Source organism: Salmo salar, chromosome ssa12, assembly GCF_905237065.1.
Source record: "Salmo salar chromosome ssa12, Ssal_v3.1, whole genome shotgun sequence".
In the NCBI taxonomy this organism is placed as follows: Eukaryota; Metazoa; Chordata; class Actinopteri; order Salmoniformes; family Salmonidae; genus Salmo; species Salmo salar.
Window position 1 is genome coordinate 63,811,424 of NC_059453.1, and position 25,016 is coordinate 63,836,439.

The following is a 25,016-nucleotide window of genomic DNA, read 5'->3' on the forward strand; positions in this document are numbered from 1 at the left end:
ATGGTTCTAAAGTATTGTTTGAATTTGTATATTGAAAGGTTTCTGGTTTGCTCAGATAAATTATTCAATTTCTTTATTACTCTGAATCTAAATGTTATTTTGCCTATTTCTCTTTTATGCTGGAATAACACACAGATGGTGGACAATCAATTCCTAGTATTGACAATGTCTGTGTCTTACCAACTGAATACTGTTGTGAATGGAGTTTGGCTGTTTTAAATGGTGTACATTGTGAAATAAAAGAAGCATGATGTACAGATGCAACACTTTATTCTCTCTGTGCAGTAAACACTGGACAAGCCAGAAGCTTCAAAGATTGAAACTATAATATTTTAAGGCAGTCTAACAAAGTTAATTTTCAAACTGTATCAACGGTTGATAGAGGCTTTTCCTGATGACACAAAACGTGTAAAACAAAAATGTGAGGAAGACCTGGGAGACACTATTGATGATGCTGAATGGATACAGATATGTTTGAATTTGTATAAACTTTATAAACTTTGATTTGTTATCAGAAGGAACTGTGTAACCTAGCATTTATAGCAGCTAAGAAATGCATTGCCATTAACTGGAAGGCTGGTTATCCTCCCACAATGCTGCAATAGATGGCAGAAATGTTAAGTTATGTATCACTAGATTTGATGTATTACAAGATTAAGGATATACTGTGCAACTTTCATAAGGTCTGGATGCCTTATATGGAATGCTGTAAGAAAAAAGGAGACTGTATTGAAAACATGCCCATGTCAGGGAAGATGCCTATTTAGACAATCCCTAGCTGCTGGGCTGCTCAGTCCCAGCCCTGGGGGTCTGCCATACTGTTGGTTGTCACTCTGGCCTTGGCCTAACACACCTGAAACCAATAATAAATGGTTCACTAAAATCCTAAAGCTGAGTGGGATGTGTTGGGTTGACCACAGTGCCACTCGGGAGGCCACATATTCCAAAACTGACTGCAACTCCTTGTTAAGGGTTTCAGTGGCTTCCTTAGCTGATGCGTACATGGCTGAATCATCAGCATACATGGACACACGCTCTGTTTAATGACAGTGGCAGGTCATTGGTAAAAATAGAAAAGAGTAGAGGGCCACAAGAGCATTAGTGAGGTCGGGCACAGATTTTTGGCCATTAAGCCTGGCTCGCAGTTCATCCCAAAGGTATTCTATGGGGTTGAGGTCAGGGCTCTGAGCAGGCCAGTCAAGTTCTTCCACACCGATCTCGACAAACCATTTCTGTATGGACCTCGCTTTGTGCACAGTGGCATTGTCATGCTGAAACAGGAAAGGGCCTTACCCAAACTGTTTCCACAAAGTTGGAAGCACAGAATTGTTGAGAATATCATTGTATGCTGTAGTGTTAAGATTTCCTTTCACTGGAACTAATGAACCATGAAAAACAGCCCCAGACCATTATTTCTCATCCACCAAACTTTACAGTTGGCAGTATGCATTCGGGCAGGTAGGGTTCTCCTGGCATCCGCCAAACCCAGATTTGTCCATCGGATTGACAGATGGTGAAGTGTGATTCATCACTCCAGAGAATGAGTTTCCACTGCTCCAGAGTCCAATGGCAGCGAGCTTAACACCACTCCAGCAGACGCTTGGCATTGCGAATGGTGATCTTAGGATTGTGTGCGGCTGCCCCCCACCATGGAAACCAATTTCATGAAGCTCCCGACGAACAGTTCTTATGCTGACGTTGCTTCCAGAGGCAGTTTGGAACTCGGTAGTGAGTGTTGCAACCGAGGATAGGCGATTTTTACACGCTACACGCTTCAGCACTTGGCTGTCCCATTCTGTGAGCTTCTGTGGCCACTTCACAATAACAGCACATACAGTTGACCGGGCAGCTCTAGCAAGGAAGAAATTTGAGAAACTGACTTGTTGCAAAGGTGCCAATCTATGTTAAAAGTCACTGAACTCTTCAGTACGGGCCATTCTACTGACAATGTTTGTCTATGGAGATTGCATGGCTGTGTGCTCGATTTTATACACCCGTCAGCAACGGGTGTGGCTGAAATAGCCAAATCCACTAATTTGAAGGGGTGTCCACATACTTTTGTATATATAGTGTCGTTACGGAGTGCATGTTTAAATATATAAACATACACAGTCTGTAGAAATATATGAACATTTTAAATTTTGTAATATATTTAAATATGGACTGAGTGTACTAAATATTAAGGACACCTGCTCTTACCCTGACGTGACGTTTTGATAACCGTGTAAACCTCTCTAGGACAAGGTGACTTTTATTCATATAGTCAGTCGCCTGTATTTACCCCTCAAAAATGAAATGCTAATTAACTGCTAATGCTAAAAACTACAAATGCCATGATGATATGGACGAGACTGTCGAACCAAGGCAAAAGTAAGAATCTCTGGAATAGCTATCTAATTTTAGTTACATGTAGTAATTAATATGGCAAAATTTCGTTGAATGGACAATTCTGTTAACTTTCCTGTGCAAGTTTTAAATTGACACAATACCTGTTAGCAAAGGTGTCGGCTAGAGATGACGTGCAGGAGCTTGCAGGGATTGAAAGTTTTGCATGATGTCTACTTTGAATCTGAGAGTAAATAGAGCTGAATATATTGATGAAAGTCACCTTGTCCGAGAGAGATTTAAATGGTTATCAAAACGTCACACCAGGGTAAGCCTACACGAAACACAGCCCTTATTTTAAATGTTTCTAAAATCTCCTATCAGAAGAATGAATGGTGGAAAAACTATTGGAACCATTTCCCTGTTTGACCGCTATTTAAAAAATATATATATATTTTACCAGGCAAGTCAGTTAAGAACAAACTCTTATTTACAATGACGGCCTACCCCGGCCAAACCCAGATGACGCTGGGCCGATTGTGTGCCACGCTATGGGACTCCCAATCATGTCCAGATGTGATACAGCCTGGACTTGAACTACGGACTGTAGTGACGCCTCTTGCACTGAGATGCAGTGCCTTAGACCGCTGCGCCACTCAGGAGCCAAGTTTTATTGGTATTACGACACCTCCACCATAGAGCTCTATGGATGTCACTTGTTAAATCCACTTCAATCAGTGTAGATGAAGGGGAGGACACAGATTTAAAGATGTTTTTTAAGCCTTGAGACTATTGAGACATGAACTGCGTATGTGTGCCATTCAGAGGGTGAATGGGCAAGGCAAAATATTTAAGTGCCTTTGAACGGCAAATGGTAGTAGGTGCCAGGCACACCAGATTGTGTAAAGAATTGCAACACTGCTGGGTTTTCATGCTCAACAGTTTCCTGTGTGTTTCAACAATGGTTCACCACCCAAAGGACACCCAGCGAACTTGACACAACTGTGGAAAGCATTGGAGTCAACATGGGTCATCATTCCTGTGGAACGCTTTCGACACCTTGTAGAGTCCAAGAATTGAGGCTCTTCTGTGGGCAAAAAAGATGGGCGGGGGTGGTACAACTAAATATTAGGAAGGTGTCCTTAATGTTTTGTACACTCAGTGTATGTACATATACTGAACGAAAAAATAAACACAACATGTACATTTTTGGTCCCATGTTTCATGAGCTGAAATAAAAGATCCCAGAAATGTTCCATACCCCACAAAAACCTTATTTCTCTAATTTTGTGCACACATTTGTTTACATTCTTATTCGTAAGCATTTATCATTTGCCAAGATAATCCATCCACCTGACAAGTGTGGCATATCAAGGCGCTGATTAACCAGCATGATCATTACACAGGTGCACCTTGTGCTGGGGACAATAAAAGGCCACTCTAAAATGTGCCGTTTTGTCACACAACACAATGCCACAGATGTCTCAAGTTTTGAGGTGGCGTGCAATTGGCATGCTGACTCCAGGATCTCCACATCCGGCTTCTTCACCTGCAGGATCGTCTGAGACGAAGCCACCTGGACTGCTGATGAAACTGTGGGTTTTCACAACCAATGAATTTCTGCAAAAACTGTCAGAACGTCTCAGGGAAGCTCATCTGCGTGCTCGTCGTCCTCACCAGGGTCTTGACCTGACTGCAGTTTGGCGTTTTAACCGACTTCAGTGGGCAAATGCTCACCTTCGATGGCCACTGGCACATTGGAGAAGTGTGCTGTTCATGGATTAATCCCAGTTTCAACTGTACCAGGCAGATGGCAGACAACGTTTATGGCATCGTGTAGGCTAGCGGTTTGCTGATGTCAACATAGTGAACAGAGTGCCCCACGGTGGTGGTGGGGTTATGCTATGGGCAGGCATAAACTATGGACAATGAACACAATTGCATTTTATCAATGGCAATTTGAATGCACAGGGATACCGTTATGAGATCCTGAGGCCCATTGTTGTGCTATTCATCTGCCGCCATCACCTCTTGTGTGAGCATGATAAGGCACGGGCCCATGTCACAAGGATCTGTACATAATTCCATGGCCTGCATACTCAATAGACAAGTCACCCATTGAGCATGTTTGTAATGCTGTGGATCGATGTGTACGACAGCATCTTCCAGTTCTTGCCAAAATCCAGCAAAAACGCACAGCCATTGAAGTGGAGGGGGACAACATTCCACAGGCCACAATCAACAGCCTGATGTACTCTATTAGAAGGTGATGTGTCGCGCTGCATGAGGCAAATGGTGGACACTCAAGATACTGACTGATTTTCTGATCCACGCCCATAACTTTTTTTAAAGATATGTGCAAACAACAGATGCATATCTGTATTCCCAGTCATATGAAATCCATAGATTAGGGCCTAATTAATTTATTTCAATTGACTGATTTCCTTATATGAACTGTAACTCAGTAAAACAAATGTAATTGTTGCATGTTGCCTTTATATTTTTGTTCACTGTATAAGGCTTACACATACATTTAGATAGCTGTAATTTACATGTACGTAAATACATTTACATACATGTTGTTAAAATATATGTCAATATATATTTTTTCCATATCAGCTTCATCAGCAATAACAAAGGCGAATGCCATATCTTCCATTGTCTCTTTTCATAGAAACAGCAGAAGTTGTCCGACTTGCTGTCCCCAAAGTCGACTTCTGTCTACAGTCGGCTACTTTCACCTTACCACTCAAACGTGCCGTGTCTCCGCCTCATATATCTGAACAGCTGAAATAAAAACCCTGCTGAGATTTGAAGGAACATTCCAAAACATATTATGAAGGCTACAGGCTTCTCCTGTCTGTCTGTTGTAAGGGATATTGCAGTTGCACAAGTAGGGCACAGTCCCTACACTTTGGACACATTTTGTGTGATGACGTAGGCTAATCTTTATAGTTGCTGCCATATCGTAGTTCCTGAAAAAAATAACACTACTTGACTCCCTGTCTGCTTTCTGCACAGTTTAGCCAATGTTTACAATGATGAAAAAATAACATTCAATTACTAATTAAACTGCCTGTCTGTGGGCGCGTTTGAGTGGATCACTTTTGTCAAGTCGGTGACCATTATGGGTTTAAAATTTGTCCAACTTGCACCTACACACAGAGTTTCTAAACCCAAAGGCACAACATCGTGAGACTTCCGGGAATATATGTGAAACAGACCAAGCAGGCTGGGGTTTGTGGTTTGAGAAGTCAATGAGAGAAGTGAAAAATTCTTCCTTAGTTATAATTTTTCTTAAATCCAAAGGCACAACCTAGATTCACGCAAATGTCTTAAGTAGCTGAACATGTTATTACTCCAACCTCGTGAAAGTGACCAATTTACATGTTTTAATTTATATCGCAGGAGTGCCTTTTGATTTGACGGCCTGCACATGTGCAGTTCAGCACAAGATGACTGTTAGACCCGATTGCGTATTTCTGTGCATGAGCTTAACTAGCCAACATCGCCATGACATCGCCTACAAGCGTTATCGGGGATTTCTATTGGAGAATCAGTTTCTTCCTATCTTCATCCCGCACTGTCTTCGGTCTAAATGTCAACTGCATGAACTTTACAAAAATCATGTAATCAAACAAAGGTCATTAAGTTTTGACTGCAAGTTTGTGAACTTGCTCTTTACCAACTTCATTCTGCAGCCATCACCTGCATGTGGGAGGATCTATTGTTAACCAATCATTAGTGTGTTTTTGTTTGACTACGCGAAAGTGACCAAAGACATGACTGAAACAGGAACCAACTTTGTCACGACGCATATATACAGTGGATATGAATGTAATATTTGAGTCTCTCTGTCACTAACTGATTGTATAATGTAGGCCTAAACATATGACTTCAGTTTGTGAGTATGTTATACTGATATGGGGGTTGGAGCCATGTTTATTTCGACATTATAAAGAAAAACTTTTATAAACAATGGCAACACTGCCATGTTGATTTGAGCCTTGCTGCTGGAAAACCACATTAGTGTCCGACTGTCGGCTGTCACAGATGCACCTCCCTGACATTCATCTACAATCTGTTGCTTTTGTCTTACTATTCAAACGCACCCTGTGTCTTGCTGCGTTCCACCTCTGGGCAGTTGAATGTTTTAGGCAGCCAAGCATGTATCCGGACCGGTAAAAAGAGTCTGACAAGGGGCAAGTTCTGATAATGGGCAAGTTCAATGTGATCTACATTCCATTTCTGAGGTACAGTTACTGAAGCATATATCACTTGTTGGCTTATCCCTCTGTGCTGGCACAGGTCCACTACTCACAAATATCCTCTCTGGCCCTCACCCTTGACCCATGCTCCTCTACTTACTTCACCGCCTCAGCCTACGACAACTTATGCACTACTCTGACTCTGGCCACCTCCACCTGACACCAGACACTTCCGAATCCCAGCAACATTGGCACCCCTATAGTAGACACAAACAACTTTATCCACCGAAACTACACAGTCCTCTGTCCAATTCCCTCCTGTACACTTCCCACATCTTGGAATCTCCCTCCTACAAATACACTGCTGTGACATGAGCATAAATGTTGCACCTGAAACGTCACAATGAATTCGGCACAAAAGCTCTAACAGGGTAACTATTATATCCTAGCATAACTTTGTCAGGTAAAAACTCAGACTCAAAACTCAAAAGGACTGACAATGACTCATCTGTTTCCCCACTCTCACCACTGGGTGAGGACTTTCTCCAAAAATGTCCCTCCAACTGGACCAGATTCTTCTTTATCATGCCCATCGATGACTGGCTTGCACTCCAAGGTCTCCACCACACCTTCCACCTCACTTAATTTGCCCTCATTCACTTCCATTTCACCCAAAGAACTTGTTCTTGCACACGGCTCACCCCGTTTGTGCTTGACACCAATCTTCTTCGACACCCCATCTCAATTTTTATTGCTATCTGCCTCAAATTCAAATCCAACCTCTGCTTTCCTCATTCTCTTCAACCTCTTCTTCCTATTTTTTCCTCTCCATTCCTCCTCAGAAATCCACCTTTCTGTGTCCCTGTCCCAATATTCTTCTTCTCCCGCCATTGCTTACGGCCTGCAGCTCCCATAGCTTCAGATTGCTGGCTAGCCTGCCGACCTGCATACTCCTCCTGCTGCTGATCTCGCAACAACAAAGTTTGTACGAACATGCCAATAAGGTATTTTGTGTAAAACGTAAACGGTGCCAAAGATGTGAACGTCGATTAAGGCAGCCCCCCGCACCTCTCTCATTCAGAGGGGTTGGGTTAAATGCAGAAGACACATTTCAGTTGATGGCATTCAGTTGTACAACTGACTTGGTCTTTCCTTTTCTTTTCCCTTAAATAGCTGCATGTAGCAGTGGAGGCTGGTGGGAGGAGCTATAGGGGAACGGGTTCATTGTAATGGCTGGAATGGAATTAATGGAATGGTATCAAACACATCCAACATACCGTATGAAAACCACATGTTTGACTTTGCTCCATTTATTCCATTCCAGCCATTAATGAGCCTGTCCTCCTATAGCTCCTCCTACCAGCCTCCACTGGCATGTAGCCAACTCCCCTCCTGAAAAAAAGGAAATGAAATCACGCTTATGCTTGCTGAGGCATGGAAGGCAATAGTTCGAACAGTTTTGTGTACAACATGAAGTTTTTAGGCTACACTAATGAACAGACAAAGCCGATCTAGGAGGGGGGAGCGTAGTGGCAACAGAGCACTCAGCACAACAGCTACGTAGGCAGCAGAGTGGGCACTCAGCTATGTAAAGAAAAATCCTGCACAAACGCAGAAATATCCATAGTTTCAGGATGTGCTAATTGGGATACAGAAACTCTATCAGTAGCCACTAATGTAAACAGGGCTGAATTTTTCAGAACAACAACAACAGTGCGCGCTAGCGGTTGTTCGAGGCTAGGCAAAGGTTGAAGATAAAATATACAGTATTTTTGACCTAGGGCAAAGGCTTCGTACAAACCTCAGGTTTGTAGCTGAGGTTTAGGAGTGACATAAACAAAATAAATCTGTGCATATGGTTTTATAACAACAATACTACACTGCTGTCTAGATGTTGAACAGCCAAACAGGTATCATATTCTCTGTGACGTTCTTCAAACATCTGAAGACCCGAGGTAGGAGACAAAGGTGTTGGGAATCCTCTATATACAAAAAGCAGTATAGTAGCAGAGGATCACCGATGGGAGAATGGAATGTTTGGGGCCTAAAACATAGTTTCCTCTCATGCATTTTCCAGTAAGTGATTTTGGACCATACAAATACAAAAAAAAAGTCTGATTAAGTCTGCTTTTGCACTCTAGTTTCCATTCCCATTAGATTGCATTGATGAAAGAAAACCTTTTATTTTCTTTCTAGAACATTTTTCATTTATGCAATATGTAATTGTGGCTGTTGTCTTGTATACTGGCAAAAATAAGCAACAGCTAGTAACAATTAAAAAGTGACTTTTGGAATTCACTGTCAAAATAAAAGCCCCCCAAAAAACCTCTTGATTTGAGTGTCCCTGTTTTGAGCACATGGGATGCGTCTCAGAGTCGGAGTGCTGATCTAATTATGACTGTATCAGGTTCCCTTGTCAATGCCATTTTATCCACTGTGGTCTATAAGTGTTAAAATAGTTAAAATAAAAGCTAGGCAGATTGTCGTCCCAGTACCCTGCCCTGAACCTTAGTCACTGTTGTAGCCGGCCACCACTGTACTTTACCTTGCACCTTAGAGACTGTTGCTCTACGTACATGGACATAGAGTCATTGAACACTGGTCACTTTAATAATGTTTACATACTGTTTCACCCACTTTATATGTATATACTGTATTCTAGTCATGGCTCATCCTATATACCTTATTTTAGAAAATGATTCTGGATAATGTATTATTTTTTATTGCTAAGTATTACTGTTGTTGCTAGAAACACAAACATTTCGCTGCAACTGCAATAACATTGGGTAATGTGTGTACACAACCGATAATCTTTGATTTGGTCTAAAATTACTACTATAGTCAAAATAAAAGCTAGGCCGATTGTGGTCTTTGGCTGAGGTTACACAGGCAGCCCAATTCTGATATTTTTTCCCACTAATTGGTCATTTGACCAATCACATCAGGTCGTTTCATATCAGATCTTTTCAGATCTGATTGTGCAAAATATCAACATTTGGCTTACTGTGTAAATGCAGCCTAAAATGATTAGAATTGATCAAAGCATTAAAGTAAAATTCGAGTCAATCAGAGATTTTATTTTGAAGTTTATAACGGAAGTGATCGGCTTTGTCTTCACTGCTGCTAGGTTCACACCAATTTTTTCTCTCAAAATTGTCTGCTTTCGCGAATGGTTTGCATTCTCTTCTACAGATTAAGGTTTGTACGAGACTAAAGGTAATATCTTGCAGTTTTGAACGATTACTATTCACTGATCAGCGTGGTCAAGTATTTAGTTACTTATTCACAGCATTGTCTTTGTGTGTCTGGAGATGATGGGTAGCGTTAGCTAGCTAACGTTAGCTAGCTTGCCGTAATTGATGCTGAGGAGGCCAGCCAGGTAACGTTACTGTTAGCCAGCTAGCAAGCAAGATTTACCATTGTTGTCTGTAAAGTCATTAATGCCACAACGGCTCTGTCATCTCGCAGCAAAAGAGAAACAAGAATGTTTTCATCTGCCAGTAGTGTTAATGATGACACAGCAAATTTGGAATAAAATTACCACATTAGGCTACAGCTGCTTTATCCCAGACATCTGTCAAATCAGCACCCAACTGCTCTCCTCATCTGACAGTGAAGAGTCGTCGAATGAGGACCACTAAACACTGATCAGGGCCTTTATTATATTCTAGGTAATGGCGTTGAAGCAGGGTTAGCGCCGTTTTGATGATAATGTTAATACAATATTACCACAATATTTGTCACATTTTAGGTAAATTGACTTAAAATGCTGTAGTTATTTTTCCTTTTTCTTTCCAGGTATTAGACTCATGGGCTCAAAAAGGAGAAGGGCTACGTCCCCCTCTAGTAGTGTCAGTGGGGGGGACTTTGACGATGGACAGCCTTCATCCTCAGCATCTTCGGTAGGTCGGAAAAGGAGAAGAACCTCAAACATTCCCACTGTTGATCCAGTAAGTTCAGTTAACAGCTTTTTTTGTGTGGAAACGTTGCATTCCGATTCAAATATATTGTGTGTACTCGACTTCTCCGGTAATGCCTTTCGGATAATGGCTGCCCCAAAAATGAATTATTGAATTTTGTGAACTCTAAATCCACAGTCACAAGTCAAACCCATGTGTAGTTTTTGAGTGTTCATAAACATTGTTGTTTCCTGTATTGTTTTGTATTCATCTACTATGTTTTGCCTCCAGATTGCAGTATGCCATGAATTGTACAACACAATCAGAGATTATAAGGATGACCAGGGAAGAATGTTATGTGAGCTGTTCATAAGAGCACCCAAGAGACGGTAAAGAGGATGGTTAACATAGAATGGGTAAAAAAAAAAAGTTTCCATTAATACGAACATAAGCCTCATTAAATTATCTATTGTGTTTTCTGTGTTGAAGGAATCAATCGGATTACTATGACGTTGTGACTCAGCCCATTGACATGATGAAGATCCAGCAGAAGCTGAAGATGGAGGAGTATGATGATGTGGAGCAGATAACGGCTGACTTTCAGCTCTTATTCAACAATGCAAAGGCATACTACAAGGTAATGTATCTCCCCCTTTAATAACAAACACATTTACTGGATTCTTTAGGCGAGACAAATCATGTTTACATATCAGCTGATGTAAGAAGGGCTATATAAATACATTTGATTTGATACAAGGCATGTTTTGTATGAAGGAGTTTTCATAATAAATGCCCTGTCTCGGGCCTAAAACCAGGAATTAACCAAATGGAAGGGAATGTGTTGCATGTCTGTAGTCGGATTCTCCAGAGTACAGAGCAGCCTGTAAGCTGTGGGACCTCTACCTGCGTACCAAGAATGAGTTTGTTCAGCGGGGGGATTATGATGACGATGATGAGGACGGGGACGATGCACAAAATAATCCAGGAGGGTCAAATGAGGATGAGGTAACACCAGTACTTCCGATGTAGCATGAAAATTATTTTATTACATGATGACTACCCTGTCACACATGTAGTACATGTAAACCCTCAAAACATATCACAAAATGGCAAATAAATGGAAGATATCTGTTCACTCTGTTGAATTGTAAGTGTTTCTTATGACTGTGTTTTACTTTGAATGACAGAATGCACCCAATTGCCTGAAGGAGGTCCTTGAGCAGCTGCTGGATGCTGTGGTGACATTCTCCGAGCCCTCAGGGCATCTAGTCAGTGATCTATTCCAGAAACTGCCCTCTAAAGTGGTAATAGAACAATTATCTCCGAAACTGTGGCCTTTGCATGTTTTTGTGATTTAATATTTATATATTATAGTTTGATTTATTTCCCCTCAGCAATACCCAGACTATTATGCCATAATAAAGGACCCAATAGATCTGAAAATCATTGCCCAGAAGATACAGGTATGCTACCCAACCATCTGACTGAATGTACTGTAAGGGGTTAAAGTAACACTACAGTGTGCGTACAGTAAATCACTGGTCTATTTATTTTTTTAGATGAGCCACTACAGAAGTGTTGGTGCCATGGCAAAAGACATAGATCTTCTGGCTAAGAATGCCAAAATGTACAATGAGCCTGGGTCACAAGTTTTTAAGGTATGCATTCAGAATTGAGTCAGAATTCTATGTCAGTTTTGTTTGTTATAACTCTCTCATTCTTATTCATTTAAGGATGCTAACACCATCAAAAAGGTCTTTGCACAGAGAAAGACAGAAATTGAGCATGCTGAGCCAATCAAGTCCAGTATTCGCATCAGGCAAGTAACACCATAGACATGGTAGAAGTAGACTTTACGAGTCAAACAAACAACATGCAACATTTAGAAGCATTTTTCCATGAGTTAAACAGCTGTGTGTGTGTCAGGAACAGAAGGTCAGCCCAGGGAGACCGGCTCTCGGCTATTACCATGGCTCTTCAGTATGATAGTGATGACGATGGCATTCTGGCTGGTACGTCTCATTGGTCTTCACTTCACTAATTTAGCTGTTTTGGAGGAACATATAAGAACAGAGGGGACATTGCAGTGCAAAGTAAACTGGCGTATGAGGGTTTGTCAGAATACTTCAGACTTCATCTTGTCTGAATCAGTTGTGTCTCTCATTGCCCAGGGTCTGTCCACTATGACGAGGGGGAGTCAGAGGCAGAGAGCATGCACCACAGCATGGACATGAGTAACCCCATCTTCCAGCTGTACGAGGCTGTGCGTGGCGGCAGGAACAGCCAGGGCCAGCTCATCTCCGAGCCCTTCCTCCAGCTGCCCTCCAGGAAAGACTACCCAGACTACTTCCAGCAGATCAGCCAGCCCATCTCCCTGCACCAGATTAGGTAGGCCAGCCATTGGAAGGACCTCTGCTAAATAAATGGCAAATTGTGCTGTTCCACAAAATAGGTTATTTGAAACAAATTCATGCAAGTGTGATTTACCTCATCTGGTCTTCAAGATGTACACTGCTGGTCAAAAGTTTTACAACACCTACTCATTCAAGGGTTTTTCTTTATTTTTACTATTTTATACATTGTATAATAGTGAAGACATCAAAACTATGAAATAACATATATGGAATCATGTAGTAACCAAATAAGTGTTAAACAAATCAAAATATATTTGATATTTGAGATTCTTCAAAGTTGCCACCCTTTCCCTTGATGACAGCTTTGCACACTCTTGGTATTCTCTCAACCAGCTTCACCTGGAATGCTTTTCCAACAGTCTTGAAGGAGTTCCCACATATGCTGAGCACTTGTTGGCTGCTTTTTCTTCACTCTGTGGTCCGACTCATTCCAAACCATCTCAATTTGGTTGAGGTCGGGGGATTGTGGAGGTCAGGTCATCTGATGCAGCACTCCATCACTCTCCTTGATAAAATAGCCCTTACACAGCCTGGAGGTGTGTTGGGTCATTGACAATAAATGATAGTCCTACTAAGCCCAAACCAGATTGGATGGCCTATCGCTGCAGAATGCTGTGGTAGTCATGCTGTTGAAGTGCGTCTTGAATTCTAAATAAATCACAGACACTGTCACCAGCAAAGCACCCCCACACCATAACACCTCCTCCTCCATGCTTTACGGTGGGAAATACACATGCGGAGATCATCCGTTCACCCACACTGTGTCTCACAAAGACACGGCGGTTGGAATCAAAAATTTGGACTGCAGACCAAAGGACACATTTCCACTGGCCTAATGTCCATTGCTTGTGTTTCTTGGCCCAAGCAAGTCTCTTCTTATTATTGGTGTCCTTTAGTAGTGGTTTCTTTGACTTTGTAGAAAGTTGACCATGAAGGCCTGATTCACGCAGTCTCCTCTGAACAGTTGATGTTGAGATGTGTCTGTTACTTGAACTCTGTGAAGCATTTGTTTGGGCTGCAATTTCTGAGGCTGGTAACTCTAATGAACTTATCGTCTACAGCAGAGGTAACTCTGAGTCTTCCATTCCTGTGGCGGTCCTCATGAAAGCCAGTTTTATCATAGCGGTTGATGGTTTTTGCGACTTCACTTGAAGAAATGTTCAAAGTTCTTGAAATGTTCTGTATTGACTGACATTCATGTCTTAAAGTAATGATTGACTGTCATTTCTCTTTACTTATTTGAGCTGTTCTTGCCATAATATGGACTTGGTCTTTTACCAAATAGGGATATCTTCTTGTCACAACACAAGTGATTGGTTCAAACGCATTAAAAAGGAAAGAAATTCCACAAGTTAACTTTTAACAAGGCACACCTGTTAATTGAAATGCATTCCAGGTTACTAACTCATGAAGCTGGTTGACAGAATACCAAGCGTGTGCAAAGCTGTCATCAAGGGAAAGGGTGGCTATTTTAAGAATCTCAAATATAAAAAATACATGTTGATTTGTTTAACAGTTTTTTTGGTTACTACATGATTCCATATGTGTTATTTTATAGTTTTGATGTCTTCACTATCATTCTAAAATGTAGAAAAGAGTAAAAATAAAGGAAAACCCTTGAATGAGTAGGTGTTCTAAAACTTTGGACCGGTAGTGTATGTCTTGAACATTTTATTCAGGCTTCATAATTTTCTCAAATCAGTTGCTCTATGTTTTGTGTGGCATGACGTGGCATGAGCTGTACAGTGTATTTCTACCCTATCCTTTTCCAAATGTGAGAGCCCTTAATTCCCCACACACAGGAACAAGATGAAGAACAACGAGTATGAGAGTGTTGATCAGCTCGACGCCGACCTCACTCTGATGTTTGAGAATGCCAAGCGCTACAATGTGCCTCATTCCTCTATCTATAAGCGTGTGCTGAAACTCCAGCACATTCAGCAGGTCAGTGGGTGTATGAGCTGCCAATGCTGAAACTCAAGTTCAAACCCAAGCTTTGCTGTAGTTCTGTATCAGCATCTGTATGGTTTTTAGTGGGCTGTAAAATATCCTATGGTGATTATTGGGTGTAACATTGCTGGAGTATTAACTAACAATGAGATGGTACTGCTGCTTAGGCAATCTGGTCTCTCAGGCCTCTCTGGTGTTATAGGTCCTAGACATTGAAAATCGTGTTTTTCATCAAATTGGATGATATTTGAATGGAACCAGTTCAAAGTAGTATGAAAACTGACTGTAGCTGGTACATTGATCAAGTTTGATCATAAAGTTACTGGTCCCCTCTCTACGTGTCAAACACTTGGATTCAGGAGGCAGGCATTACCAAGGATTCACTTCCGGCTTTATGCAACGTCATATAAAGGTAGCGTCTTATCATCCTAACTCATTTAAATATGTACCGCCTTAAAACCGGCATCACATGTGCGCCTACGCAGAACATACAACCAAAGATACTGGTAACCTTTAATCTGTGGTGTGACTGTTAACGAGCAATCTACTTACCAGCATGCCGTCAAAAGCACACTGTTGTGACTGGATTCCATAGTGTAAAATTAAACTTACACTATTTTTATGAAGACATCTGACAGCAATGGCTGCTTTTCATTTCGGGTGGACAGGCTGCACCGAAAATTATGATCATGTCACGCGTGTGCAGTGCACATTTAGTGTGAAGTTACTTTATCAATTGGGGAGAACATTCGATAGGTCTTGCCAGGAAGCTAATCCTGAAGACGGATTCTGTACCATCATTGACAGTGGATCTTGCAAGCGCTGACCATGATGTAAGTATTAGAGTTTGATGAGTCTGACACGGTAGCCAACATTTTGGGGGGATCGAGGGTCTAACGTTAGATAATGCGCTGTGACTGCTTTGACTTGTGAATTATATATTTTCCATAACACACCTGATAGTCACTATATGGTTTTGGTTTTTCCATCCCTAAGCCCCCAACATTGAGTCTTAGAACTGCCAGCGCACAGCTGGCACGAAGGAAGGTTGTCCACTAAGGAGTTACGGTGTGTATAGTATTTGTAATTTACCCCTGAAAATCACATTTTGCCATTCCATTGTGTGGGTTGTTGTTTTACAGGCTAATTCCCTCTCCATTTGTCTTTCCACTATCATCAAGCTGTCATGATAGACATTCTAGAAAATTCAACATCCACTCCTTCTGCACAGCTTCCCAGGCAACCACTGCATCAGGAATGCTGTAATACAAATCAGCTTTCCCAAGGCAAAGAAGGGGGGTATGCTGTGAAGCCTGTGAAGACAGACCCAACTTATACGTAAGTTATAGTTATTCATTTAAAATCAATTGAGCATTTCAGGCATAGAAAAGTTTCAAAAAAGGTGCACTACCAAATATTGCATATATCAAATTCAGTACTTCAAAAACACCAAAAAACACATTGTAGAATGAGTAGATCACTTCATCAATGAATTTATAGCATTATAACTCAGAACAGTAAATAAAAGGAAATGAAATTCACTACCCATTTAACAAACATTTCCCTTTTCAAAAACAATACAGGCTACGTAGACAGGCTCCTGGATCTCCTCTTCAACGAGGTCATCCTTGAACCAGCGCCGTATGTGGGGAAGCTGTGTGAGCTGTCCATCCCAGGACCCCTGTCTGCCCAGTGTGAGAGGCCTGACAAGGAGGCCATGGCTGAATTTGTCTCCCGCTTCAATCTTGTGGGTGACTTAAGCCTGCTTAATTGAAGCGTGGTACATGGTTCCCCCTCCTCTCACGCTTCCTATCAATCTCTGTAGTTGGTTGTATTTCCTAGAGCCTAAGTAATTCACTTGTACATGTGTTTTTTTTCAAGCATTCGGTCGGGAGTGTTACAAATTGCACGAATCACTGGGTCCTACACACTGTAGGGCGGCCAGGTGACTAAATTAGGCTTATGGCTCTAATACTTTTTGTTATGTCAAATGATGTCACACCATTATTTCTCGCCTTTATTTCTCATGAGTGTTCATGTTGATCAATATTTAGGCAATGCTGGCCTATTGTAAATAAATAAATGTCTGATCAATGCGTACAATTCTGAACATATTGTCATTTATAATGCTAATGCAGAGGCACCAATAAATTGTCCAGTACACTTATTGTATGCTTTTTTTTCATGTAATTACTAATTATTGTGAAGAAGCGTATCAGTGAACTTTATTCTGTAATTATTTACAAAACAATAGAAATGCAATTGTGTATTTCTGCTGTTTGTCTGATATCCAACAGTCCATGATCAGCTCTGTTGACCATGAGAGCATTTTGCAGAGAAAATGGGTTGAGGCATCCCACTGGGCACCGATGTCAATTCAACGAATATTCCACATTGGTTCAACCAGTGTGTGCCCAGTGGGATACTATTTAGGCTCGAAATGACATGTGACCCATTGTTTATCTTGTCATCAATGTCATGGCCCATTATTTACCTTGTTACCTGGCAATGACCACAAGGTTGTTTCAAAGAACTGTCAGTCAAGGCGAGCTCATGAATATAAGCTCCCCGCCCACTCAGCCTGTTCTTTCAGGCTACCTGATAGTTGATAGAAGGTACAATTTCTTCAAATCTGAGCATTTTAATAGTGTAAAAATATTATGGGTGATGTTTTGGTCATTCAAAGGCTATTTTAACTTGGGAAATAGGATGACTGTATGGGACCTTTAAACATTGATTAGGTCTGACTCACTGTCTCTGTCTGTACTGGACCTTTAAACATTGATTAGGTCTGACTCACATCTGTGTTACTATGCAATAGTGTCTTGGGCAGTGTTCTCTATGTACTGTACTTGGTTGTAATCATTTATTTGGTGGATAGTTACATGTTGTACTTATCAAAAGATAGAAGATGAAATAGTGGACCTGCCAAACCATGATGGCTTTTATGTCTGAGTGCACTACTTTTGTGTAAGTGGAGATATGTTAAAGAGAGAGATGGGGAGAGTTAGAGGTGGTAGTTTATATTCATGAATGTGTGGGAGGAAGAGCAGCTGGTTGATATTGTGTGTGTGTGTGTGTGTGTGTGTGTGTGGTTTTCCTAGCTAAAGAGAACAGAGCTATTGAGGAGGGAGGACGACAGCATGGACGGGGACAGCATGCTCTCTTCTACCATGTCTGATACTGGCAGCACTAAGAGGAAGAGGTACGCACTTCTTATTTAACCTTCTCAGCAGAGGTAATAGTAAATGCCAGGCTACATCTGCAAAAAAGTCCCTGTACTTTTGGTTTATAAAATGATTGTTTTGGCCACAATATCATTGCATTGTTTTTTATTGATCCTTCAAGGCAATGTTTCCTTCTTTTAACTAACCCACACCCCTGTGACCACCAGCCATAAGAAGAACACCAAGAAGAACCGGATGAAGGCCCTGTACTCCGCAGTGACGGAGGCCCGGGAGATGGGCACAGGCCGGAGGCTCTGTGAGCTCTTCATGATCAAGCCTTCCAAGAAGGACTACCCGGACTACTACAAGATCATCCTGGAGCCCGTGGACCTGAGGATCATCGACCACAACATCCGCTCTGAGAAGTACATGACGGAGGACGCTCTGCTGGAGGACATGAAGCTCATGTTCCGCAACGCACGCCACTACAATGAGGAGGGCTCACAGGTGATAGGCCAACAGGGGTCAGACTCAGGGCAACGAAGTGTGCATACTAGATTATTTAGCAGTAACGTACTAGTGTCTTACCTTTAATCATGAATCATGATTTCTAAGATAGACATAACATTTCCATAATGTCAGCAGTATGCAGTGCAGCAATGGCTCTAAATGCCCCTCAATTTTGCCACTGAACACTTGGCGTTGTTCCAGGTCTATAACGATGCCAACGTCCTGGAGAAAGTCATAAAAGACAAACGGAGGGATCTTGGCCCAACGCCTGACGATGATGACATGTCACCAAAGTTGAAAATAAGTACGTTGCTGACATTTTGGCTTAAATAATTCAGATACAGTACATGGATGTCATTTGTGTCTAGTCATTTCGCATGATCATTTCATCCCCAAAATAATAATACGCACACCACCCTCTGTAATTCCAGGGAAGAGTGGCATCACGCCTAAGAAGTCCAAGTACCTGACCCCCCTGCAGCAGAAGCTGAACGAGCTGTACGAGGCGGTGAAGAACTTCACAGACAAGCGTGGCCGCCGCCTCAGCACCATCTTCCTGCGGCTGCCGTCGCGCGCCGAACTGCCCAACTACTACATCGCCATCAAGAAGCCCGTGGACATGGAAAAGGTCAGGAGCCACATGCTGGCCAACAAGTACCAGGATGTGGACGCGCTAGTGGAGGACCTGGTGCTGATGTTCAACAATGCCTGCACCTACAACGAGCCAGAGTCTCTGATCTACCGCGACGCTCTTGTGCTGCACCGTGTTCTGCTGGAGACCCGTCGGGACCTGGAAGGAGGCGAGGACGCCCATGTGCCCGACGTGGCCCGCCTCATCCAGGAGCTCATCCGCAGCCTCTTCGTCTCCGTGCTTGGTCACCAGGACGACGAGGGGCGTTGCTACAGCGACTCGCTGGCTGAGATCCCCGCTACTGACCCCAGCAGCCCCGACAGACCGCCGCTCAACTTTGAAATCATCAGAGCTAACGTGGACCGGGGACGCTACAAGAGACTGGACGTGTTCCAGGATCACATGTTTGAGGTGCTGGAGAAGGCCAGGCGCATGCACAGGTGGGGCACAATTAGGAAACAGTGTTTGCCATTTTCTCTTTTATTTTCTCTCTGCAATATTTGGGTAATATCAACCATAGAGCTTTCTGTGCATTTGACAGTTAGAACATCCTATGAAATTACCCTGGGAGAGATATTTGAAGTATATGTGATTGTCACTCCAGGACGGACTCTGAGATCTTTGAGGATGCGGTGGAGCTGCAGCAGTTCTTCATCCGGATCCGAGATGAGCTGTGTAAGAATGGAGAGATCCTGCTCACCCCCGCCCTCAGCTACACCTCCAAACACCTGCACAGCGACGTGGAGAAGGAGAAGAAAGAGAAGCTGCCCAAGGAGATAGAGGAGGACAAGCTCAAGAGGGAGGAGGAGAAAAAAGGTATGCTCTCACTGACACTCTGAACCTAGCAACTTGTAGCAAGGCAGATAGATATACCTATTCAACCATCAAATGTGTCAACAACACTTACCCAGTGGAATCAGTTATAGGGCTTTAGTCATCATTATGCCCCTATGAAATAGTATTTATTGACTGACTGATTAACTGAGTTGAGTTGTGAACCCACAGAAGCTGAGAAGAGTGAGGACCCTGCTGGAGGGGCGTGGCAGTCTGGTCTCCAGCGTACCTACAGCCAGGACTGCAGCTTCAAAGACAGCATGTACCACGTGGGAGACTATGTGTACGTGGAGCCTGCTGAGCCCAACCTGCAGCCGCATATCGTCTGCATTGAGCGCCTGTGGCAGGATGATGCAGGTTGGTTGCTTTGCACAACCACTACTGAAAAGCATTAGTAGTGATTCTGTATTCTATTTACATTTTGTTGTGGAAATGGTCTGACTTGTCACATTCAATCATTCCTTTTGCTGTATATGTGTTCAGTTTGACAGCTTCAAAAAGCATGCACACATGATGAATCAATTGTACTGTCCTTTTGTAATAGTATTGCTCTGTGTACTTCCCTCCCCATTCCAGGTGAGAAGTGGCTGTATGGCTGTTGGTTCTACAGGCCGAATGAAACCTTCCATCTCGCTACACGCAAGTTCCTGGAGAAGGAGGTCTTCAAGAGCGACTACTTCAACAAGATTCCTGTCAGCAAGATACTGGGCAAATGTGTTGTCATGTTCGTTAAGGTACTAAGCTCTTTTCTATTTCCATTTTCATGTTCCAGCTCTTTCTAATATGGTTGAAGCTTAAAACGTTTCAAGTGAATCACTGGCCTTGGCTTTTGTTTTGTAATTGATCCCAGGACTACTTTAAGCTTCACCCAGAGGGCTTCAGGGCAGACGATGTGTATGTCTGTGAGTCTCGCTACTCAGCCAAGACCAAGTCCTTCAAGAAGATCAAGATGTGGACCATGCCCCTGAGCTCCGTTAGGTTTGTCCCTCGGGGCGTACCGTTGCCTGTAGTCCGGGTTGCATCCATGTTTGCCCCTAAGCAAGAAGAAGAGAAGCCTGCAGAGATACAAGAAGAGGGCAAAGCCTTGGACACTATGGATAAGGTGAGTGGTTAGAAAATCTTGGGCAATTGGAATGAGATTAAATTGGATTAATATGTGATCCAACAGAGTGCAAACAAAGACAACCATACTGCGTGTGTATGTGTAGGAGAGGGAGGATGTAATCCTGGACATGACCAATGGGGAGCCAGGCTGCCAGTACTATGAGCAGCTCTGCTACAATGACACCTGGCTGAAAGTGGGAGACTGCATATATATTCGCTCACATGGACTAGTGCGCCACCGAGTAGGCAGGTAGGGTAAATACAAGTCTACAGACACAATTACCAAAATGGGATGTTGCTTGATATATAGTGATTATTTATTTACTTGAATAAAGTAGGTTTTATTTTTATCTGCCAGGATTGAGAAGATGTGGATGCGGGACGGAGCGGCCTACTTCTTTGGGCCCATTTTCATCCACCCAGAGGAGACAGAACACGAGCCCACTAGGATGTTCTATAAGAAGGAAGTGTTCCTTAGCAACCTGGAGGAGTCATGCCCCATGACCTGTATCATAGGTATTCTCTCTGCCCTGACATAGTCACCTTTTGACAGACCCTATTATTGGGTTGATGATATGCTATGTTATTTTCAAATGTTGAGAAGAGAAACAAGTTTAAGTGCTGGGTTGATTGTATTTCACCAGGCATGTGCCATGCTTATATCCCTCTCTGTTGACTTGTTCCACAGGGAAGTGTGCGGTGTCCTCCTTCAAGGAGTACCTTTCGTGCCGGCCCACTGAAGTGCCTGAGGAGGACGTTCTGCTTTGTGAGAGTCGCTACATCGAGAGTGACAAACAGATGAAGAAGTTCAAGGGCCTGAAGCGCTTCTCCCTCTCTGGGAAGGTGGTGGAGGACGAGATCTATTACTTCAGGTGAGTGGCTTGACTTTTTACGTGCCTCAAGATACTGTCGCATAATCAGCAATAGTTAGAAACCATTCCACAAAGTAGTAAAGCAGAATTGAGTGACTCTGAAAGGGGGAGTTCGGAATCAGTCAAAAACACTCCTTTTAGTTAAGGTAGAACAGAACTCAACACCCAGGTGTAACTGCAGTCTACTTCACGTGTCCCGTACAGGAAGCTGATCGTGCCCCAGAAGGAGCCATCCCCTCTGCTGGACAGGAAGATCGCAGTGCTGGAGGCCAAGTTTGCCGACATGACAGATGAGGAGTTGGAGGACCTGGGGGAGGATGATGGGGAGCTGGGAGACACCTCCATACCCCAGCTCCAGAGCCCCATGGCAGGCAGCGACATGGACATGCCTTACACCCCTCCACAGGTCAGAGCAGCAACATACACTGGGCAAATGTGTGGTCATGTTGTGAAGGTAAAGCTCTTTTACATTTGTCTCAAAAGTTATTGGTAAGATCGTCGCACCCTGATAAAGACGTGTCAACTGAATCGCATGCATCCTGATTGAAACAAAACATGTCTCAAATTATTTGCATGTTCAAGGTGAGATTCAAGAAAAAGGCCTCTTAGCCATCCAGTTGGAGGTGTGTATAGCAATGACAGTAGAGAGATGACATGACACTCTCTCCCTTACTTGACTGCAGTCTACTCCCAAGTCCATGAAGGGGATGTCCAAGAAGGAGGGCTCCAAGAGGAAGATCAACATGAGTGGCTACATCCTGTTCAGCAGTGAGATGCGAGCGGTCATCAAGGCCCAGCACCCAGACTTCTCCTTCGGGGAACTCAGCCGTCTGGTGGGCACCGAGTGGAGGAACCTGGAGTCTCCCAAGAAAGCTGAGTATGAGGGTAAAAGATGTTACAAATGTACTTAGACTGTGGTAGTTTGTTCAATGCCCCTTGCAGTAGTATCTCTGCAAATTCCCTTGCAAAAAGTTGTGATAGTGTGTTTGTTGTGTTTGCAGAGCGAGCAGCTAAAGTGGCCGAGCAGCAAGAGCGGGAGAGGGCAGCCCAGCAGCTGGCTTTCCCTAGAGCAGGTACCCCAGTAGGGCTCTGATGGGGGAGGTTCCTCCCCCGACCCCCATGGTGTTGCTTTATCCCAGCATGACGTGTCAGGTATCCCATAACAGAGGGGGATGCACCCCCCTGTGGACACTTGGAGCTGCAATAAGAAGCTGTACCTTTTTCATTTCTTCATTACTAATCTTTATTCTAGTACTGTACTTTCCCCTCTTTTCAATGATGCACTGCTTCAACATTTATTTAGAAGCTTACCAGTTTCACAGCATCATTCTACCATCAGTCTGATTCAAGTAGTGCTTGTGATTTGTGAATGAATTACATGTGTATGAATGTCTGATTATGGAATATCAAATATCCTAAATCTAGATTGATGTTTAGTCATTTAGCTAGTGCATGATCTCTGCTAGCTAGTTGCAGTTGCATGTCGCACTGATGCATGCATCTGTTGCTATACCCTCCTCCCCAAAGGCATGATGGGTACATATATGCCACACATGATGCTGCAGGACCTAGTTGACGGCATGTTTAGTATGACTGGCATGCCACCACATCACATGAGGTTGCCTCTCTTGCCCCATCATCATCTAATGCCAGGCATCCCCGGGTTCCCTGGCATGCCATACCCGGGTAAGAGCACTTTCACAGCCACCCTACCTGCCACGCCACTGCAGATGCTTCCTGTATGCCACTCTAATTCACTGGAGGGGCTACCTGTAACGTAGGCTGAGGTCCTGTAGTGATACTCAGTCGCTGAGTGATTCATCAACAGGGTCATGTATTCTCTGAAGTACCCTTACCTTGAATGCAGATTGTCGCTGAGAGGCTGTAATGGCCCAAATTGGTCTTTCTCTTAAAAGAGCAGTAGTAAAGTCAGTAGTACACAATCCAAGATGGCCAGCTGCTGACAGCTGTGGTTTGGAGCACTCTGTGACGGTTGATGCCTTCCTTACAGGTGTCAACACGGGTGCTCCTGGAGCCTATGGAACCCAGGTAACCTACACTTCTATACAATTGTATTTATGAAAAGCACATAGACTGTAAATGTTTTTATTTTATCACTCACATCATTACTCACATCTGTATTTGAGTATGAGAAGTAAAAATATGCTTTTTTAGATGATTGGTCTTGGGCAGCAGGCCCCGCCACCCTATCCAGGACAGGGCCAGCCTGCCCTCCAGCAGCCCTCAACACCCATATTTGTAGCCCCGCCACCCAAGCCCCAGCGCCTGCTGCATTCGGAGGCGTACCTGAAATACATTGAGGGACTCAATGCAGAGTCCTCCACCATCAGCAAGTGGGACCAAACTCTCTCAGGTGAGTTCTCCTCACTGAAAGAAAATGATTTACACCACAACAAATCACTTATATAATATGTCAGAGATTGATTTATCAGTAAATTACCTTATTGAATAACAGAAAAATGTATATACAGACAGTATTGTAATTTATCGATTCACCTGCAAAGTGTACCGTGAATGCATGTATAATTTCCCATGATGAATGTTTGCATTAAGATCAGAAGTATGTGAGTGTGATGACCTTGTGTATGTGGACATGTTTGAGCAGCTCGAAAGAAAGATGTGCGGCTGACCAAAGAGCAGGAGAGCCGGCTGCCGTCCCATTGGCTGAAGAGCAAGGGCGCCCATTCCACCATGGCGGACGCACTGTGGCGTCTGCGAGACCTGATGCTGCGTGACACAATGAACATCCGCCAGACGTACAACCTGTAGAATGTCTGAGCCACTGCTCCTTACACTGTCAGACAGGAAAGGGGGTTTAGGCTCATTTAAAAAAGTGTTAATGTTGTTGTCATGTTAAAGTTGTCATTCGTTTGTAGAATGGTTAAATGAGCTTGCTTACTCTGTTCAAGCTGTTTTGTATTTGCATCTTAATTGTTCTAACAAGTGCATTATTATTGTATTAAATGTTTCTCTGTGATGGATAAACGTTTTCATAAAAAATGAAGAATGGACTTGTTCTTGACTGCTAATTTAGTATCTGTGCTGCAATATGGAACATTCTCGTGGGCAGCCATGTCCTGA

General features: G+C 43.0%; 1 protein-coding gene and 1 long non-coding RNA gene across 4 annotated transcripts; both read left to right on the forward strand.

Annotated features, from left to right (window-relative positions):
* Positions 1-9,624: 9,624 nt before the first annotated feature.
* On the forward strand, positions 9,625-24,939 carry LOC106565587 (protein polybromo-1-like). The gene is given in 30 exon segments (XM_045691641.1): positions 9,625-9,731; positions 10,332-10,483; positions 10,724-10,821; positions 10,922-11,069; positions 11,288-11,437; positions 11,620-11,736; positions 11,827-11,895; positions 11,992-12,090; positions 12,166-12,251; positions 12,359-12,444; positions 12,604-12,820; positions 14,649-14,790; positions 17,901-18,001; positions 18,191-18,470; positions 18,675-18,777; positions 18,905-19,544; positions 19,709-19,920; positions 20,110-20,295; positions 20,515-20,672; positions 20,789-21,040; positions 21,147-21,292; positions 21,401-21,558; positions 21,731-21,914; positions 22,119-22,320; positions 22,598-22,799; positions 22,916-22,987; positions 23,442-23,600; positions 23,926-23,963; positions 24,090-24,288; positions 24,541-24,939. Coding segments are annotated over 29 exon segments (4,818 nt in total). The 5' UTR covers positions 9,625-9,731; positions 10,332-10,342; the 3' UTR covers positions 24,714-24,939.
* Positions 14,797-16,963, forward strand: LOC123725539 (uncharacterized). 3 transcript variants are annotated; one of them, XR_006758054.1, is made up of 3 exons: positions 14,797-15,864; positions 15,978-16,134; positions 16,380-16,963. It is a non-coding gene; the product is annotated as an uncharacterized lncRNA (long non-coding RNA). The 3 variants fall into 3 exon arrangements; XR_006758055.1 differs by having other exon boundaries at positions 16,028-16,134; XR_006758056.1 differs by having other exon boundaries at positions 14,797-16,134.
* Positions 24,940-25,016: the final 77 nt, after the last annotated feature.